General features: G+C 41.4%; 1 protein-coding gene across 2 annotated transcripts in view; it reads right to left on the bottom strand.

Annotated features, from left to right (window-relative positions):
- LOC116722832 (radixin) overlaps positions 1–20,874 on the bottom strand; it is a 77,609-nt gene extending 56,735 nt beyond the window's left edge. Inside the window, exons 1-2 of one of the 2 annotated variants that reach the window (XM_032567167.1) lie at positions 20,581–20,874; positions 8,896–8,993 (exon numbers count right to left, since the gene is read on the bottom strand). In XM_032567167.1, the coding sequence (XP_032423058.1) occupies positions 8,896–8,907 (12 nt within the window). In that variant the 5' untranslated portion in view covers positions 8,908–8,993; positions 20,581–20,874. Of the gene's footprint in view, positions 1–8,895; positions 8,994–20,338; positions 20,507–20,580 lie in introns of those variants that run through there. The other variant, XM_032567165.1, reaches the window with a different exon arrangement.
- Between the last annotated feature and the right edge of the window lie 402 nt (positions 20,875–21,276).

Genomic DNA, 21,276 nt, shown 5'->3' with positions numbered 1-21,276 from the left:
CCGCAGAAGCTCTCGCGCGTTTTCCAGAGCCGCAGCCCGCTCCCCACCGCGGAAGCTCTGCCGCAGTTTCCAGCACCGCCGCCCGCCAGCCGCCGCGGAAGCTGTCGCGCATTTTCCCCGCCCGTCCACCGGGCGACACGCGTGAATGCGTTCGGCGGCGCTCCCCGACGACTGTCAAAAAATCTGGTGCAGATCGGTCGATGCGTCGAGGAGATACGGCCGATGTATCAACTTAGGGGGCGCAGTGGAGTCAAATTACATCTCAAACCCGTCGGGCTCTTTAGAGGTGAACAAAGGTCATACATATCCAGTTTGGCGCCAATCGGATGATCCATGTGTGAATTAGAGCCAAACGTATGTATATGGCGAGGGACTGATATTCGCCATTTGGCCACGCCCACACGGTTCAGCCAGAAGCGAGCATTGACAGAGTTTATCATCCGAATTACCTTGATTAGGTCAAGAGAGCCATAAACGGAGCTTTCCAAGGAAAAAAACGGCACTTCCTGTTCCGAGGGGGCGGGGCTTAGATGACGTCATAATATGATGACATAGGGTCGTCAGGGATCCCACCAGGGTCACTCGTGCAAAGTTTGGTGCAGAAGCTATCGACCGTTCACAGCAAAATATGAGACTTCCTGTTGTCAGGGGGCGTGGCCTAAGTGATGTCATCATTTGACCATTGGATATTATTGGACACAAGATGATAATCCATAACTGAACGTTTGGTGTCTGTCATTCCGTAGGGCAATGCTGCCCTCTGGTGTCGAATTACTGAAATAATGAAACTATTTCAGTAATTTCAGTAATTCGACACCAGAGGGCAGCATTGCCCTACGGAATGACAAAGGATCCCCTTTGTAATTACATATTACACAGTCGATCACAGGGGAACTTTGAGCCCTGCTAACCCCCCTTCAACATGCTCCAAAACTCACCAATTTGATAACTTTAAATCAGACATGCCTTATGATCAGACTGACCGAGTTTGAAGCCGATCAATCGAAATCCCTAGGAGGAGTTCGATCAAATACGAAGGCTGTAAAAGTCAAAATCGAGGTCAAATGAAATTCAATCTAAAATGGCCGACTTCCTGTTGGGTTTAGAGCATGGCTCTAAGAGACTTTTTTGTACGTCCCGACAAGATACACATGTGTACCAAGTTTCGTAATTCTAGGTTTAAACATGGCTTGGGGCTGTTCATTTAAAATACTCTAGGGGTCACTATAGAGAAATTAGGCCACGCCCACCAAATTTTGTTATGAATTCCTGTCGGGGGCTGGATAAGGATCCATCCTAGTGAGTTTGGAGCAGCTCACCCCGAAACTGTGGAATTCAGAGCCAAACGAAATTCGACGGCGTTCGCAACGCCGCCACGCCCACCTGCTACATCGAAGCCAGTCGGGGTTGGAATCCACAACACACCAATATGTTTTCTGTCTCTGGACACTGTTTCATGTTGATTAGATCAAAGGGCTAAGATAGCGACCGTTCACAGTAAAACATGACACTTCCTGTTCTCAGGGGGCGTGGCCTACTTAAAAAAATAATTTCACCACAGGGTATTTTAGGACACCCGATGACGATCAATCAATGAAAGTTTGGTCCCTCTCTGTGTTTTTGTATAGGAAATATAAGAGTTTCGTGTTTCATGGCGAGTAGGTGAACTTTGACCCCTGCTAACCCCCCTTCAGCAAGCTCATACAGTCACCAATTTGATAACTTTAAATCAGACATGCCTTATGATCAGACTGACCGAGTTTGAAGCCGATCAATCGAAATCCCTAGGAGGAGTTCGATCAAATGCAAAGGCTGTAAACGTCAAACTCGAGGTCCAAAATGGACCTTCAATACAAAATGGCCGACTTCCTGTTGGGTTTCGACCATGGCTCTAATAGACTTTTTTGTACGTCCTGACAAGATACACATATGTACCAAGTTTCGTAATTCTAGGATAAAGCATGGCCTGGGGCTGTTCATTTAAAATACTCTAGGGGTCGCTATAGAGAAATTAGGCCACGCCCACCAAATTTTGTTATGAATTCCTGTCGGTGGGTGGATAAGGATCCATCCTAGTGAGTTTGGAGCAGCTGGGCCCGAAATTGTGGAATTCAGAGCCAAACGAAATTCGACGGCGTTCGCAACGCCGCCACGCCCACCTGCTTCATCGCAGCCGGTCGGGGTTGGATTACTCAACACACCAACATGTCTTCTGTCTCTGGACACAGTTTCATGTTGATTAGGTCAAAGGGCTAAGATAGCGACCGTTCACAGTAAAACATGACACTTCCTGTTCTCAGGGGGCGTGGCCTAAGTGATGTCATCATTTGACCATAGGTTATTGTAGGGCACCCGATGACGATCAATCAATGAAAGTTTGATCCCTCTATGTGTTTTTATATAGGAAATATAAGAGTTTCGTGTTTCATGGCGAGTAGGTGAACTTTGACCCCTGCTAACCCCCCTTCAACATGCTCCAAAACTCACCAATTTGATAACTTTAAATCAAACATGCCTTATGATCAGACTGACCAAGTTTGAAGCCGATCAATCAAAATCCCTAGGAGGAGTTCGATCAAATACGAAGGCAGTAAACGTCAAAATCGAGGTAAAAAATGGACTTTCAATACAAAATGGCCGACTTCCTGTGATAGTTGGCTTATAACATTAAATGTAAGTTCTGAGTCTTTTGGTGAGCTCTACAAGTGTGCCAAATTTCATGTCTCTACGATGAAGTACGTTCATACCATTGTGTCAACAGAAAATTGCTAGTTGCCGCCGTTGAGCAATTTTTTATGCGATTTTTGCGACAACCTTAAAATTCAAAATTTTTAATTTTTCTAGTCGCGACCGCCAAGTTTGGTGAGTTTTTGAATATGATAAAGCCCCCAAAAAGGCACACGAAGAGGGGGGCAGAATAATAATAAAACAGTACAGATACAATAGGCCTTCGCAGCGCTTTGCTGCTCGGGCCTAATAAACAGTACAGATACAATAGGCCTTCGCAGCGCTTTGCTGCTCGGGCCTAATAATAATAATAATAAACAGCACAGATACAATAGGCCTTCGCAGCGCTTTGCTGCTCGGGCCTAATAATAATAATAAACAGCACAGATACAATAGGCCTTCGCAGCGCTTTGCTGCTCGGGCCTAATAAACAGTACAGATACAATAGGCCTTCGCAGCGCTTTGCTGCTCGGGCCTAATAAGAAACAGTACAGAAACAATAGGCCTTCGCAGCGCTTTGCTGCTCGGGCCTAATAAGAAACAGTACAGAAACAATAGGCCTTCGCAGCGCTTTGCTGCTCGGGCCTAATAATGCACAATGTCCCATCACCTCACACACCCTCCGTTAAAAGGTCTTGTAAAACAACCAAAAGAAACGCTGGACAAAACACACACAAATTAAGGCACTCAAGATGTCAAATAAATGCTGCTAGCATAAACACACAATCACGACGTAGATCTTTCTTCATGCAGAGTGCATGAAAACGTTTGTATTGATTGTCAAAGTCTTAGCTAGCCTTACTGACGCACAATAAATAAATAAAAAACATGCAGCTACTTTAACCATGCAAACACTGGAATGGTTGATCTGCTGCAGGACCTAGATGAATATATATCATCTGGTCTAAAGTCATTTTTTATACAGAAAATCAGCTCTGGAAAGACAAATTCAGCTGCTCATAAGAGCAACAACAATGCAAATAGTTGCCTTTAATTCTAGGTTTGAATTAAACATAATTTAAAGAGGCACAAAGTATGGGGAAAATGTCGCTACAAGTGAATGCCAATGGAAGCAAGACTTTTTAAAATCAATATTAAGGAATTAGTGACTTGAAACTATTAAAATTATTTCACTTGCATCAACAAATCTTTCCCCATGTTACAAGTGACAAACTTTTGGCAGTGGAGCAAGTACTTTTTAAAAAAATCAAAATTAAGAAATTATTGACTTAAAACAAGTTTATATCTTGCTGAGAATTTACTTGTAAGTTAGTTTTCTCTCATTTCAAGTGGACCAAGATGTTTGCGCTAGAATCTAGACCAAAAATACGTTGTAAAATTTGGTGTTTTCTGCCGTGTATCACATTAACGTTGAAGACAAAAATTCAGCTCAACAGACTCCAGGGGCTTCACCAGGGGTCCTGAAATAAATGGATGGGGGTTTTTTTCTAAAAACTGGTCAGTCTTCTACTTTCGCATCAGCCTCGTCTGTTTATTTTTAGCCACCAACAGCAGCGCGGTGCAACAATGGGATGCGAGGTAAAAGGCTTTAAGCCGAATCCTCTTCATTCAATTTAATCACCACTTCTTTGTAAAAAAAACAAGCCTTTCCTAGTTACTTACATAAAAGCGGGTTTGTACAACCCCCCGCTTATGAAAGAGGTGAGCATGACACACAAGAGTACCATTAAAACACAGCTCTAGGGCAGGTGAAGGTGCAGAGCAAATTCAATTTTAAAGGCTTTGCCTGCGAGTACTTTCTTTTTTGTGCGTGGTTTTATGTGGCAGGCAGAAGGTTTCTATAGGATTCAATAAAGTAAAAACAAAACAATTGCTGCAGCTCTTATTTGCCGTTCTTCATCTATAAGTTAATGGAGAAAAGCTCCCAGAGCAGAGTGACGTTTTTAAGCAAAAAAAAATAGCAAACAAGATTCATTAATGAAATGGTAAAAGCAGCCGATGAGTTTACTTTCCCGCTGTAACGTTTAATGTCAAAGGGCGGCTTAATGTAACCGGAGTGGGGTTTCCCCCCGAGGGCAGCAGGGGTATCGTTTTTCTGGACTGGTCACAGACAAAGTGCTTGTCACTCAGTCCTTCCCAAATCCTCTTTTACCCTTTGTGTACTTTAATTTTCTATGTTTAGATGATCTAAGCTCGAGGTCTTCATTTCAACTTTCTCTTTCGCTCTCGTCGCTTTTAAACCCCGTCGGTCCCGCTGTCATTTCCAGAATCTCCCCGAATCAATTATTGGAAGAGAAAGCAGACGATCGCTTCCCATGAAATCCATCGCGGTGCAAAATAACAGACGTTTAGAGGAGGAGACAGCTCACCGGTACCGCTTGGGTTACGTTCACACTGCACGTTCTGAAGCACAGCTCTTACATTTTTGTTCAAATCAAATTTATTTCACACTATTAATTAAATACAATGGTTTACCAGGTGGTGACGATGCACCGATCCACATTTTTCACTTTAAATACTGATATTTGAGGTTTAATATTGGCTGCGGTACTGAATTGACTTAAAATGGGTTTTGCTTTAAACACAGACATCAAAGTCCTGCACCAACGCAGCACACTTAAAGACACCAGTAGCATTATAAGCCTGGTCAAACATGTAAAAAACAACCTTAATTTGTTCAGTCGGTTCAATTAGGAGTAAAACGGCCAATGTAAAATAAATAATAAGGACCTGAAACAATAAGGCTGACTACCTTGGTCAAACATGTAAAAAATAAACTGCAACAAACCTTGCTTCAAAGGAAAATTTAAATTAGTCTAAGTTAGTTTAGAATAACTTAAAATATTGCGTGAGCCTAATCATCAACAAGTCATTAAGTCCAACAGAGCTAACATGCTAATATTAGTCCGGCAAGTCGGTTCTGCGTCAACAGAGACAAGACATGAGATTATTGGAGACTTTGACTGCGTGCCTTTGGTCACTCATCTTTAAAAACTAGTTTTATACACGTGTGGAGCAGAATATGAAGGTGGTGTTGTTGACTGGTGAACATTTCTCTGTCGCCATTGAAACAATAAATCAGCTGCAGTTGTCATGCCAGGCCACTGTACGGCGCTGTGATTTGGCATGTCGTCGATGCGCTTTAACCCTTAGCCTCCACCTCATGCTGTACATGCGCTTCCCAACCTGCGGAGAACTTCACAGCAAAGTCTCACTCAGACCTGGTTTCAAAAGAAAGTCTCTGATTACTGGAGACGTGTAAACGAGCGGCAACAAAAAATGTTACGGTTTTGCTGAAAACTGGGCCTAAAAACATCCCAGAGAAAGTCCAGTTAACGTTACACTTTAAAATAAGCATTAAAAGTAGCAAAAACTCTATTTTGAATGACTAATTTATTGAATTTAATTAATCCTTCACCTTTGATTCACTGCTGCTTTGTTTCATCTTGATCACATATCACTGGACTCTATGCAGAAACTGTTCCTGGCCAAATTCCCCATTACCAAGATTAATGAACCACTCACCTAACAATCACTCACAGACTCTGTAACTACATGAGGAGCCAGCGTGTAGCGAGATAAATAAAAAGTCAGAACAAGCCGTATACAACGATCACAGCTTTCACTGATGTCTAGTCGATGTCTTCTGTTAGAAATGCTGTTCAGCAGGAGGGAAAGGAGAATGGAAAATGCATTTATCTTTGAAATGAGTCTCGCATGAAAGAAATAAAAATGCCAACTGATTCATTTGTGCTCTAGTAGAAATACCGCAATATTCAGTACTTGGGTTTCAATATTTCTTCAGTTTAGGGATGGACATTTATTGTATCGTCTATCGTGACAAATTTATCGCAACAAGAGTTTTAATTTATTGTTGTCACAAAATCCAATTAATGACGTTTAAGCCCCGTAAAATTGTCCATATTGTCGGGAATCAGGATTGTTAGTTTTACAGTTTTCTCAAACGCTTGTTCAATGAGAGCAAGCGTCAACAAATATTAATAAATTTGCGAAAATGATTAGATGCAGGTCCTTTGCGCACTTTTTTGTAACTCATTTCCTAAAAAAAAAATGTAATTACATTTTTTTTTAAAAGCGCACCACAATGTTTTACAAGAGCAGAAATCAAAATCAAATCAAATCTTATTTGTATAGCACATTTCAGCAGCAAAGCATTTCAAAGTGCTTTGCATCATATCAAACACAGAAACACAATGCAACATAGAATCAACAATCAAACCACGACATTAATTCAGGTTCCATCAATAAATTTGTAATTGATTACGTTTCAAATACAATCCTAAACAGGTGGGTTTTTAGTCGAGTTTGCATCCATAGAAGGTTTACCTGTTACACTCCTACTGTGTTATATGGAACAAAATACCTGTTGCTATTTTTATTCCCACTCACGCTCACAATCACACAGTTTAAAACGATGTAAACAGCATTTTAATGGGCTTCTGGCACAAGGCTCCTACACCTCTTTCACTGAATTTCGAGCAGGGACTCCGCCGTCCCTCACAGATTTTTGTGCAATTCTATGGTACCTGTTAGTGTCTAGAATTTACAGGGTTTCCGTTACGCGCAGTGACCCTCAGTCACTCGCCGTTTTTCTTCCGGCACGGGGCTCCGTACATCTCTTTCACGGAATTTCGCTCTGGGACAGACACACGGTCACAGCCTTACAGGTCCCTAAAAAAGTAGCAACAAACATCTCACTTTTATCGTCATCACGATAATATTACAAAACATTGTGATCAAACTTTTAAGTCCGTCAGGATGCCTCCTGGACGCCTCCCTGGTGAGGTGTTCCGGGCACGTCCCACCGGGAGGAGGCCCCGGGGAAGACCCAGGACACGCTGGAGGGACTATGTCTCTCGGCTGGCCTGGGAACGCCTCGGGATTCCCCCGGAAGAGCTGGAACAAGTGGCCGGGGAGAGGGAAGTCTGGGCCTCCCTTCTGAAGCTGCTACCCCCGCGACCCGACCTCGGATAAGCGGGCGGGCGGGCGGGCGGGCGGACGGATGGATCATCTACTTTAGCTTCCAGCTGATCAAGTGTAACTCTGTCGCAGCCCAATCTCAGCCCACGTGTCGCAGGAACATGAAAGCTTCCTGTGTCCCTCAATGTAAAAATAGTCTCTTTGTGCAAATCTCTAGAAATAAAGTGTCTGACTGTCGTACTTCTTAGTGAATCTGTGTGTTTTCCCAAAACTAGCTGTCGGACACATTCTGTGTCCGACTGCTGGAAAGGTTCAGACCAGCATGAAACTTAAAGCAGCATGGTAGTTATGAGTGGCACCAATCACCTAACTCACGCTCTGGAGATAAACAACAAGTCTCAGTTACCCCCACAGCTTCATGTGGGATCAGTGATTCAGGGATAAACAAGAGAGCGTCTTTGGCACACAGCTCGTAAAAGCGGGTCTAAAAATGTGCATTTCAATAAATTCCACCCCCACAAGGCTTTTTTTCTTCTTTTTTCTTTGAAAAGTGGAATTGCAAAGCTTGATGTACTGATAGTTCCTGATTGCTTTCCATTCACGATGTGGAAAGCAATCAGGAGTCCACAAATGGTAGATTTCTTCTTTAAAACATCCTAAATATCAATGCAGTTACTTCCCCTTGCTCACATCAGCTCTGGAACATCTCTGAACCACAGATAATAAAAGACTTTAAAGACTAGGACCACCCTGCAAAGAAATCAATCTTTTGGTCTAGTTTCCAGTGCAGATGTCTGAGTACACTTGAAATAAGACAAAACTAAAAAGTAACTTCTCAGCAAGATACAGGACCTTGATTTAAATCAATAATTACTTACTATTGAGGAAAAATACCAGTTCCACTGGCAGGTTATTTCACTTGTAACATAGAAAAAACTAATTGTTATAAATGAAAAAATCTTCCAGTGGAACTAATAATTTTCCATCAATATTGAAGAAATTAGTGTCTTAAAACTAACTCCTACATCTTGCCAAGAAGTGTCTTAAGTTAGTTTTGTGATCTTGTGCTTTTGCGGTGCATGGCAGAACAACCTCCCTGTAATTGAAGAGGAACAACTTCCTTCCTGAGACGACTTAATATAGCACAAAGTGTGGAGGGGGTCTAAACATGCACCACACGCAGCACTTTGCATGTCGGCAGAGAACAGGATTGACTGTGAAACACCAATTAATCCGCGCTGTAATCCCAGCACATCGGGTACTAACCGGTTTGGGCATCTTTCTCTCTCCTCCCGTTCCCCGTCGCTGATAAAACTGAAAGAAGTCGTCCTCCGTCTTCCTGCCGCACTCTGGGGCACCGCCGCCTAAAACACAAATAAAAACCCAAATATGTTTAGAAACAACAACAAGAAAAATAATGAATCAATTAATTTACATTTCTTCTGATTAGCTCTTTTTTAGGGTTTTTCCCCCCATTGTCTACTACAAGCCTGGTGGTCCAGCAGGCTTTACGTCAGATATACAGTAATTCCTCCAGCAAGGACTCCGTGATGCATTGAATCGCCCAACAAAGAACGGTCGGAGGTATTAGTGGAAGCCAGTGGGAACAGCAGCAGCTCAGCCGCGAAGAGGTAGGCCACGCAAAATCCCAGAGCAGAGTCAGCAGATGCTGAGGTGAGCAGAGTAGAGAGGACAGCGTGTACGGAGCGCAACGGGACGGGTTTCTGTGGCCTTACATCAACCGTACCGGACGGAGTTTCATGAAGCGTAGCATCAATTGACTCTGAGCACCACTTAAACACTCACGGACCACCAAACGTAAAATAGCTCCGCAATAACACAACGTCTTGCCACCTGAGGTGACAATATGTCGTTCAAGAAGGCTGGTGGTGTTCTGTAAATAAGACTGGCTCCGACAAAACCATAAACATGTCAACTTGGGGCGTTTGGAGTCATCCAAAGATTCTGAAAGTGTCTAAGCTTTCCAATGACTCCAAACACATGAAGATCACTAAAGAAGTCGTTTTTTTTACTACAAGTGTTGTGTGCATTAATAACATTTAGAGCTATTTAAGATGATATTAGTCATTTAGAAGCATAATAAAAGAAAAATGGAAATGAAACATAATTTTTGACCAAATGGAGAATGGCCAAAAATTCAAATAAACACCTTAAAAACTTTGTGGAAGCCCTTCTGAGAAGAGCTAAAGTAGTTTGAGCTGCAAAGTGTGGGTCAATGTCATATTAAAGCCTATGGATTAAGAATGGGATGTCACTCAAGTGCATGTGTGTGTGAAGGCAAATAAGCAAATAAGTTACTTATAAGATCATCTGCTTGAAATTAAACATTTGTGTCCGTTTAGCAAACTAAAAAAAAAATAAATAAAATTTCCTGAACTTTTTCTTCCTTTATCGAAAATTTTCAAATCAAAAACTGGTCAGATTTCAAAATCAAAGCATGTTCAAAATCTGCCATTTCTTTTGGTATGTCTGCAGATTTCGCAGCATCTCAATGTAACACACAGCTGCTGCTGCTGCTGCTCTAGCTCCACTACGCTGGCTGCAGCAGAAAACGTCCAAACAGAGAACGCCGCAGAGACATACCGCCATTAAAAAGTCGTGACAATGGCCAACAAAAAAAAAAAAACGGAGAAAAGCGGCCGAGTGGCAGCTGTGAGAAATCCTCAGCTGTAGCAACAGAAAGCACACAGGAAGAAACTGAAACGGCAACACGGGGAGAAAGAAAAACACAAACTTCTGCTACTCTGCACCGGTTTTCACTCTCCACAAGGAGCCGGCGAGGGCAGTTTTATCTCGACCTTCGAGACGCTTAAGGTGGTGGGAATGTACAATAAAGAGAGGAGCTGGTAAGTGTCCCGAAGGTGCCAGATCTCTGCAATGTGCTGGGCCAGAAATAGACGTCTCTCAAGTGTCAGCGCGGAGAATTAAACCAGGCTCAGTGGAAAGCTTCGAGGACAGTCGCAGAATACAACATGGAGACGAGCTTGAACAGTTTGCCATCAGAGACGGCAGAAAATAGTGCAATAATGTCAAACAAATACTACCCTGGGAAAAAGCCGTCATCCTCCTTCAACCTTTTCACACTTTGAAGCATTTCAACCCGGCCTGTCACGATAAATTGTCCCAGCAATTATTCTGCGATAAATGATAATGTTGTTTTGAGAACCATTTGCAATTTGCATCTTGATAATGGTGCTATAATGCAAGTTTGCTCTCTCAAGACCAACAAACTTTAAATTTGGAAAGAAAACCTCACACTGGAACTGGAAGATGGCTAGATTGGGATAACCAAAATAAAACACAACAACCAAAAACAATAAACGGAAATAAAAAAAGACCACTTGCAACCAAAACCGTAAATAAAATGGATCATGAAGTCTCTGTGAACAAAATTGCCCTTCAAATAATATGAGCTCACTTTAATTTATCATGCGACGGATTTGTTGATTGTTGCGACAAGCTTAATTACAACCATTTTTTTTTTTTTTTAGGGGTTTTATGCAATAATCCAACACAATTGTGAAGGTTTTCTACACAGAAGAGTTTAATCTTTGCAAAAATCCATCAGATTGGCACATCAGAACAAAATACATTTTCTCATCCTGCCACAAATTCCCTATTGGACTTCACTCTGAACTTTGGGTTAATCCAACATGAATTCACTTTGATCTAAAGTGAATTCATGTTCCGTCGAATCTCTGAATGCATGTTTTGAGTAGCCGTCCAGCTGGAGGGTCTCAAGTCTTGTGCAGTCTGCAACAGGGGCTCTTCCTGTATTAAGCTATTTCCACGCTGGATTTGCAGAGTGTTCAGTTGTCCTGATTCTCCCACCTGAGTTTTCAATCTCTGCAGATCTTCCCATTTCCCACGAGTGTTTTGGCTGATGATGCCGTTTGTTCTCTAATGTTCCCTGAGAAACACCCCAAGGCCTTCGCAGCACAGCTGGATTGTTATTGGTATTAGTTTAGACACAGATGGACTCCATTTACTGACTAGACGTCTTCTGAAGGCAGGTGGTTGGGCAGCAGATACTCAGTAGTGGGAATATTTGATTTTAATCATTTCTAAACTCTATAGAACTTTAAAAAGTTTTGTTTCCCCACTTAAGCAAACTTTAGGTGTAGGACTGTAACTAAATTATTTTAGCCATCGATTAATCGGACAAAAAAATAAATAAATTGCCGCATTCTGCACATTTAAACCTTTTTATACAATGTTAGAGTTACATAAAAAGACAAAATGTCCTTTTTAAATTAGAAAAGTAATATTTTACTGCCTAAAATGCAATAGCTTAGCATTCCTTTGGCTTGAACGTTTGTAGCAAAGGATGGCTCTGTAGCGAAAAAAATAATTCTAATAACATATGAAATGTTCAGTCCTCTCTCCTGGACTATTGGTTAGCAAAAAGGTTTTTAACAGGAGATTCCTTATTTTATTTATGTATTTATACAGTAATTTGAACTATGTGAAAAAGTCACCACTTGAGACGTGGATAGATATTTTCATTATTTTATTTCAACTTAAATGCAAAATGTAAACATTTTTGTACAGTTTTGGGTTAATTGCGGCTCAGGGTATGCATTCCAATTAACGATTAATCAATTACTAAATTAGTTGGCGGTTATTCCAATAGCAGATTCATCACGATTAATCCGATTAATCATTTCACGCCCATTTAGGTGGAGCATGAATATTATTGCTTTAATACACCTGGGGACAACAATATTTGCATTTTAAAGATTTAGACCATACCTGCCAAACAAACAAACAAACCTTTAGCTCGATGCTAACCCTATCAGACAATCCACTGGTTTCAATGTGGGTCACAGGCTTCGCATTTCCCTTAGCCATCCTGAATGTTTTCCTGATTCTGCTCCACGTTTTGCACATATTTGAAAAGCACTAAATATTCTTTAAGCTAACAAACTTTTATCATCATAAACCTTGGTGAATAAGCTCTCTACATCATGTTTGATGACTTCTGCCAAACGGACATCCAAACCCCCCAGGCCCTTGTGGGACTGGGCTTGGCCTGGTCTCAGTCATTTACGACTGAGACCATAAGCTAAACTTGTTAAGCAGCAGTCAAACTGACTGCAGAGACAGTCATAGTTCCTATGGTGCTGCAGAAGAATATTCCAGATGTTCCACACCAAAGCCTTAACTAATCATTTTAGCTGCTGCAGATATTGCTAGCCAAAAAGGAGAAAGAATATTTAAATAAATGTGCTGTCCGTATCTGATACATACAGTAGAATTTGTTCACCTGAACTACCGTGTGCTCTTCCACTAATATGGAAACCCATCAATTATTCTGTCATGAGCTAATGGACAATCTGCAGTGTAAGCTAGTGGAAACAATGAGCTTTAGAGCACAGCTGTAATGTGTTGGGTTTTTGTAAATTGTCTCGTGTAAATGTGATGCCTTTGCAGTTTCTCTTCGTTCAACCAACTATTATTTATCTCTACCATTAAGGTGTTTCCATTAATGCCATCTTTTCATCGTTTGGGACAATGCAGCCTTGATGGGCTTCAACTAGAACATTCTTCTGGTCAGAACCCGAAAGAAAAAAACATTTTTGATGAATTTGGCATAAATGTGCTTGCAATAGATTCGCCAAGACTTCATGGATGATTTTCTGATTGCATTCACGAGAGCTTCCAGGTTACGCCGACAACACTCTTCGGAGAGGAAGTCACTGATGATAGTATCAAAGAGCTTCAAGGGAAGCTCGTGTTTAGAATCAGAGAGATGTTTAAAATGAAGTCAGAGGAAGCAGGGATGTGCAAGAAGCTATTAGAAAATATATTTTCTATGACAGCATGTCAGGCTGATACAGAGAGAGCAAGGCTTCAGTGGATGCCGGTCATCTGATTCCTTCACCATTTTTGTTTTTCAAGTTTTGGTCAATTCGTTCAGGTGGGAAATTGAACGTTCTGGCCTTCGAGATGTGTCCATTTTGAGGATGTTTCGTCAAACTGGCAATGGAGTCCGTAGGAGCTGCCTAAAGTATCAAACTTTAAACTGTAATCACAACACAGTGGACCCCACAGTCGTCCGTCAATAGCTGAAATCCACAAAGACTTGAGACCCCCTCTCAGACGCTTATAGATGCCTTTTGTAATAGTTCAAACATCAAATGTACCTTAGTAAGCAGAGAGGAAACCATCTTAGCTCTATTGCAGAAGCTAACATCTGTCAGCCAATCAGTGCCAAGGAAAACCAATGGCGCTCCTGGATGGGATACTTTGTAAATGCCAGACAAGAGCACTCAGCAGTATTGTGTCCAGTCATTTCAGCTTCCCAAGCTTCGTTTTCTTTTGAATATTGTAGTTACGTTCTACAGAAAAAAAATATCTTTGAATGGGTGGATTTTCCAAAAAGAAAAAAAAACTTGGAGTCAGAAAAATCTGCAAATACTGAACCACAAATAGGCAGGGGGGTTATTTTAAGCCGTGTGTGCAACAGCACAAGGGACTGTCTGGTGCAACATCTGGTAGGCTTTAATATTTCAAGTGTAATGCATTTACACTTTGCATAGTCGTGGCATATTTTGCCAGCTGAATGGACTTCAACTATTCTTCTGGCACCTGAGCTGCTCGAGCTAATGGAATTGGAGACATTGCGCAAAACTTTAAAAAAATTAATAAATTGTCTTAAAAAAAAAAAAAAAAACAGAACTAAATTTAATCAATAGTCATAAAAGTATTGCAAATACGTGTCTTCCTGAAGTCATTCAGGCCAAGAGCAACTCGACACTCTGCTGATCTCAGCAGATAACATTGTTGCCTTTAGAAACTTTCAGTCTTTGTCTGTCCTTGAACATGATGCCTTTAGAAATGAAGTTTCCTTGTGGAAAGGGGAGGAAAGGTATGCACGCCCTGGGGAATACACACGATGAATATGTATTGTAAAGACATGGTTTCCAAATGAGATTATTTGAAATAAATGGAGGGATTTTTTTTACCCCCCAAAAAATTGTTTAAAACATTATTCTCCAAACATAAACAACTTACTACCATCAACGACAAGAAGGCAAAAAAAAAAAGCAAATGCTGTCATTTACAAATTAAGAAGAATTTGAAATCTACTAAAAGGATATTTTTGGCTCTAGCTCAGAAATATACAAGATCCGTGGATCAGGAAGTGATCTCAAATCCTTTATCGGTGTGTCTCCACCTTGTACCGTAAAGCAGGTCATCTTTTAAAACGTTTACAATTTTGTATCATTCAAATTAGATGTTTTATTAAGTCCTAAAAGCTGGACAATCTGACTCATGTCTGGAAATAAAAATGCACCAAACAGTTTGACCATCTCCATTTAGCTACACAAAGCAACTGTATGTCGAGGAAGTGAAATATTTCCCCAAGTCCTTTAAGAAATTGCTTAAATCTAAAGTACATGTCTTGAAAATGGCCGGTACGTAACGAGTGCATAACCAAAATGCTACTTTTCCTACTTATTTCATCTCGTCAGTTACCAAAGAGAGAAAGAAAAGAAGAGGAATGAATGGATTACCCAAACAAAAGAGACCATGTGGGGGAGGCTATAAGTATTCAAAGCTTTACTTGACCCATATACCTGCAGCCAGGAGATGCGTGAGGGAACAGAAAGGTGAAATAACTCCAACTTATTCTAATGCAAACCAAGACACAGAGAAGATTTGGTGAGCCAAGACGGAGAAGAAAAAAAAACCTAGAAAATTAAATAAATAAATTACAAGATTAGCTATAATATTTAGCTTTTATGCATTTTTAGGATAACTATCAGAATTAGCCCAATTTGCAGAAAAAAAATATAAACATCCATCGACAACCACACACATTAGGTCACTAACGAAAAAAGGTAGAGAGCGCAGACTGGGTCCTCATGTTAGTGCACCTTCTCACAAACCTGGATATACAAGTCTTCAGGGTGTGTGTGTGTGTGTGTGTGTGTGTGTGTGTTTGTTCTTTCAGTGAAGCCAGAAGGTTATTCCCAATAGATCGAGCTTCCAGGTTACCATTCATGTAGAAAAAAACTCTGCGCCCTGAGCACACTACACCCTTTCATCCTGTTTTCTAAAGGCGAACACTGAATTTTAAACTTCATGCAGCCTCCTCTCCTCTCCTCTCCTCTCCTCTGCACCCTCTCTTCTCTCACACATCCATCTCAAGTTTTAAGAAATTGCGACCTGAATGTCCTCATGTGATATGATTAATGCAAAACTCTAATCCCGGTGTTACTGAGGTTGTCAAACTATAATCGTCGCTCGAGTGTAGATTCTGCAACGCCAAGAATGCGATCGAGTGACGACATGCCGTTTAGAAGAGAAGATACGGGGTGTTTTATCGAGAAAAGAAGAGTAGAGCACGGCTCTCTAAAGCAACCCACACCAAACTAATGCAAGAATGAGCTTCCTGCTGGTTTTTCCGCCGTGTGCAGAGTTCATATTTCTGCTGTGTGGCGGTAGTAGTGTGGAAATGGTGGATCATTCTTTATTGGTGCATTTGTGACAAAGTATGAATGTACTCATTCAACACACACTGAATATGAAGAATCATTTTAACTGACTAGTTTGCATATTCCTTTGCAACGCCAAGTGTTAAACGTTTAGCGTTCTTTTTGGAAGAAGTTGCTTAGTAGTGATGCTAAAATAATGCGTCATATTACTGTAACTGATTATTATTATTCCTAGATCATTTGATGTGTCGCATCATTTGTTGACAAATGTGTCCACCACTTTTTAATGCATTTAAAAACAAATGAAATCATAAAATTTTACATCTTTTTTTTTTAGTAAGTTTTATTTAATATGATGTTGATTTTGTATTTGAGTTCTTAAATCCCAGCGACGCACATAAACCTGTCACAATAACAATTTCTTCTTGACGATAAATTGCAATAAACGATAACACTGTTGTTTTGAGACCATTTTTAAGCAATATAGTGGTAATGCAAAAAGTTTATTGACGCTCTATAAACTTTAACAAACATTTAGCCCTGGAACTGGGAGGCATTTCAAATATCTAAAATAAATAAACAAAACAACAGAAACGACAAACAAAATGGACACTGAAGCCTCTCAACAAAACTGTCCTTCAAATAAAGGGCTAGTTTAGAGCAAAGCACCAAACTGAACACTTATGTCATCCAGTTTAGGTTCAAAAGAGAGGGGGAACAGACAAAAACAATAAATCATGCAAATCTAAATTATTTGTATGATTTAATTAGGCTGGTTTGATCATCCGTCAGTAGATGAACAATGAGATATAATAGTGAAAAACAGGCACATCATGCACTAATGAATTATTGCCAGTCATAAAAGGATGCAACTACTTTTATCATCATTTCCGAGTCCCAAACTCCTACCTGATCTGCTCATAGCAGCTATTTTAATCAATATTTTGTGGTAGCATTGTGACAACAAAAGCGATGATAAGAATTATTATCTCGTTTTTAGGCAACTGAATAGCTGCGACGCCACGACACGGCAAATTATAGCCGAGTCGTGGCTATAATTTGCCGTTATCGCTAAAAACTGCAAACAGTAGCTGCATTTAATTATACGACACTCTTGTTGAACCAACAGTGGAGAAAATAATTAAACAACGTTGACGATACGAACAGTTTGAGGGGGAAATCGATCGGCGTGAATTGGAATTTATCGTGACAACAATCAATCAAAACTCTTACGATAAATGCACCACGATGGATAATAAACGATACGATACATGTCCACCCCTGCTGTGCAGCACTTTTGCTCAGCTCTGCGGAAATAAAAATATCAAAACATTATTGTGACTCCGTCAGTTGTTGATTTCTGTTTTAAGTAAAAGCTATTTGATTATCTTGTAAGTATATAGACACATTACTTTTAAAATGTGTGTGTAAATAGCATTAAATCACGGCATTAACGATCAGGAAAAGAAAGGCGAACCAGGCCGTCTGCTCACAAAACAACCAAATCAATAGAACTTAAAAATAATGTTAATATAAAAAGAAATCTGTCAAACATGAACGTTTCTCGTGTATTTAGGGGCCCTGAAGTACATCTGGCAGCACATTCGCACAGTCAACATCCAACAGCTGCTGAAGCAGCAGGACGCTTTCCTCAGCGTTATGCTTGGCATCTTTAGTTGTGGCGCTGAAGATCCCACCGATTCCTTGCAGTGTGAATGGAGCAAAGTGTTTGTTCAGCAGCACAAATGGCCTCTACAGGGGCGGGACCTCACAAAGCGCAGGCAAAATGTCACACTGTTATCCTTTATGTTTCCATGGCACTCAATAACTCTCTGAGTCACCTTCGCACATTTTAAATCACAAAAATAAAAATTAAAACGGAGCAAGAAAAATCAACCAGAAACTAATTAGAAGCTCATTCAAAACTATAATATGAGTCATTAGGTGTGGAATGCTTCGTAGGAGGAGAATTATCCCGCCGTGTTCAGGCATTGCACTTTAGTTATCCGAAGGATCAACTTATGAAGAAACACGAGAACAATAATAAGATCAGAGACGAAAACCTCACACACTTGGGAGTAAAACCGACTCTGAGATCAGATTCAGACAGAGCAGCTGGTGTGTGAAGGCTAAAATCAGTCAGCTTCTCATACTGAATCTGAGACACATATCATTTCCTTCCGGATCCTGCAACGGTGTCTGTTGTAAAGGATGTGACCCAACCAGGCTCATTATAGCTTATACAAGCAAGTCTGATCCATCCACTCCCCGCCTCGCTACTTACTAAACTTAAAAGATGTGCCGCAAACACACCGGGAACGGAAACCGTGGCCCACTTTCAAGAGTCTCGGAGTCTGGGCCTCGACGGGTCAATGAGACAAGTGGTCATAATGTTATGGTTTCAGAATGCTAATGTGGGTTTGATAGATTTTTCTTTTTATTGACGTCATTGTCCATTACCACTGATCATGTTTCTGAACATAGGGGCCTTTTTAAAATGCTTCATGAAGGAGGAATGTGTTGGGGCTGAAACGATTCATCCGATTAATCGTCATGGATCAATTATTGAAATATGTGTCAACTAATTTAGTCAATCGATTAATCGTTAATGGGAGCATACAGACTCAAATAAAAGGCCATTTGCTGAAAGAACAATATACTCAGAACAGTAAGTAAGTCAAAACTGCACAAATAAATAGACACATTTTGCATTTACGATTAAAAAGAAAGAAAAAAAACAACTTTGTAAATATGTTATACCCAAAAGTCATCTAGTGGCACTTTTAGCTTCATCCGGTTCAAAGTATTGTTTAAAAATAAAAATATAAATCAAGCTCATTTTGCTATCCAGCTAATTTAAAAAAAAAGTCAACAGTTCAGCGATACGCTGTACTGATGCAAAGTCAAGCAAACAGGAAGGACCAAATTTTTTAAAATGTTGATGCTAAATGTTGACTTCCAAAAGCCTAACTGTTTTAGCTGCAAATGCATCCTTTACAAATGATCCAGTGTTCACTAAAGAAACGCAGTTATTGCAACTTTAGGCAATAAAATTTTTCCTAATATAAAAAATTATTGATTTATTTGCATATTTTAATGCATTTCTAATATTGTTTTTAAAAAAAAGGTTATTGTCAGATCAATCAATTAAGCGTTACGGTTAACTACAATAATCGTTAGTTGCAGCCCTAGATTATGTACTACGGGACAATGTTACAGAAAAGAGTTTTAGAAAACCTTGGAAATCTTCACTTTGAGATTTGGGTTCAAAATAAGAATGTACATAGGAGAAAAACATTATAATAATGGATGAGCAAAGCAAAGTAGGTAAAATTCTACTTCCTCGGTCTTAACCTGGATGATTATTCAACAGGGCACACACACACACACACACACACCCCCCCACACACACACACACACACACACACAAAGCCCAGCTGAGAGAAATCCAAAACCAGCTGTCAAAGGTAGCCTATCTCATGTCATCATGCTCCGAGCCTCTTTCTCAAATGAGTTGTAATTTGGTCCCAGCGGGGGGCGGCATCGACGGCGGGAAAATTACTTGAGCTACGCGGACATGAACCAATAAAACACTTCACGCGCACAAATGCGGCCAATCAGCGGCCGCTAATTTCCTGCGCGGTGCCTCCGCAGCGTCCGCTAACATGTGCGGGTGCGCTGCTGGAGGCGTATTCAAGACTGACGTTTACGTCCGAAAGCTTAACTAGACTCTGGGTAGGGTTTCCATGACGGACAGTAAACAATTAGGCTTAATCAAAAAAGGGCCCGCAATGTAGGCGAGACTCACCGCCTTGACAAGTTTGAAACTTTTGAAAGTTTCGGCTGTGAGCTGACCGACAAAGGTGTATGAGAAATGACTAACAGCGGGATGTGAAGCGACCCAAACACATTTTTAAAAAATTTTTATAAACTCAACTGTGTCTCTCCAAAAGTTACAAACACGAATTCCACTCGAGCTACAGAGCAAACCGCAGAGTTTCCCATTTCAAAGCTCGACTCGTTCAGGCTCGTCTAGAGAACTACAGAACCCGTGAACACAGACCAACCGGAACCGGTGTTGTGACCCTGTTCGTTTGATGTGAATGAAGCTGAGCGAGTTCTCTTCCCAGTCACTCAGCGAGAAGCAACCAGCATCTTATTACCAAGGCTACGCTGTTGCGTAACATTTACTGACACACAGCACCGGAGGGACAAGCGACACCACCTGGTGTTGGCTGACTCACCCGTCCTCCCGTTAGAAAGCCGGTTTGGTACCGCGGTGAGACGGATACCGCCGTCCGAGCACGCGGCCCCTACGCTTGGCTGTCCGTCCGTCCGTCACTCAGGCGGCTACGTGCTGCGACACAACTTGTTACCGGCCCTTCCGAGTTAAAACACCTCCACGCTCAGACGAGCGAACAAATCCCCACCCGTATTAGCGGCTTAAAGGTGAGGCGGTCTGCAGGTGAAGCCGATAAAAACTCACCTCTAACGCCAGGCGGCTCCTCTGAGGATGCGCCGTGCTGTCACCTCCTCCAGCCGGCAGCGCTTGCTTTATATATCCACGGCGGGGTTTAAAAATAGAGCGTTTCACCTTCCCGGCCGACCCCCTCTGCGCTGCTTACCGGACGCGGAGCGCACTTCGGAGGGCTCGGTGATAGCACGCAGGCTTTTCGGGCCAGCGGAGTTCCTCTCGCCCGCTTCCCACGACAGCAGAGGAGGTAGTCAATATGGCTGACGAACTCACCGTGCCGAGGCGTGGTGAGCTGAGCCTTGCAGATTCACCCCCTCTCCACCCCTCCTCTCTCCTCACCCGGTGGCTCAAACTGCAGAGCTGCTGGCTGCGGGGTCCAAACCGACCAGGGACCCCAAACTTCCTCACACCCAATAAGGAGAGGCTTCCAGCCCTACAGGCCCTTCTGGTAAATGTGCTGGATCACGTTTTATTTCGAGAGGTTCACCCTGCTGCTTTATGAAACATGCAATGATTCACTACACATAGGCATATGTTATGTTAAATTTAAATAATGATCCTATGGGTCGTAGGCCTACTACAGGTTATAGAAACGCAGTTAGTAGGGCTCTAAACTGATAACTCTTTGCAATAAGTGATCAAAATCAAAGTGATATCAGTGTAAACCATATATAGCCACACGTTAACAAAATTCAGGAAAAGTGTTGC

The sequence above is a fragment of the Xiphophorus hellerii genome, chromosome 7, assembly GCF_003331165.1.
Source record: "Xiphophorus hellerii strain 12219 chromosome 7, Xiphophorus_hellerii-4.1, whole genome shotgun sequence".
NCBI lineage: Eukaryota > Metazoa > Chordata > Actinopteri > Cyprinodontiformes > Poeciliidae > Xiphophorus > Xiphophorus hellerii.
The sequence above is the reverse complement of the archived record's forward strand: the minus strand, read 5'-3'. Positions and strand labels throughout refer to the sequence as shown.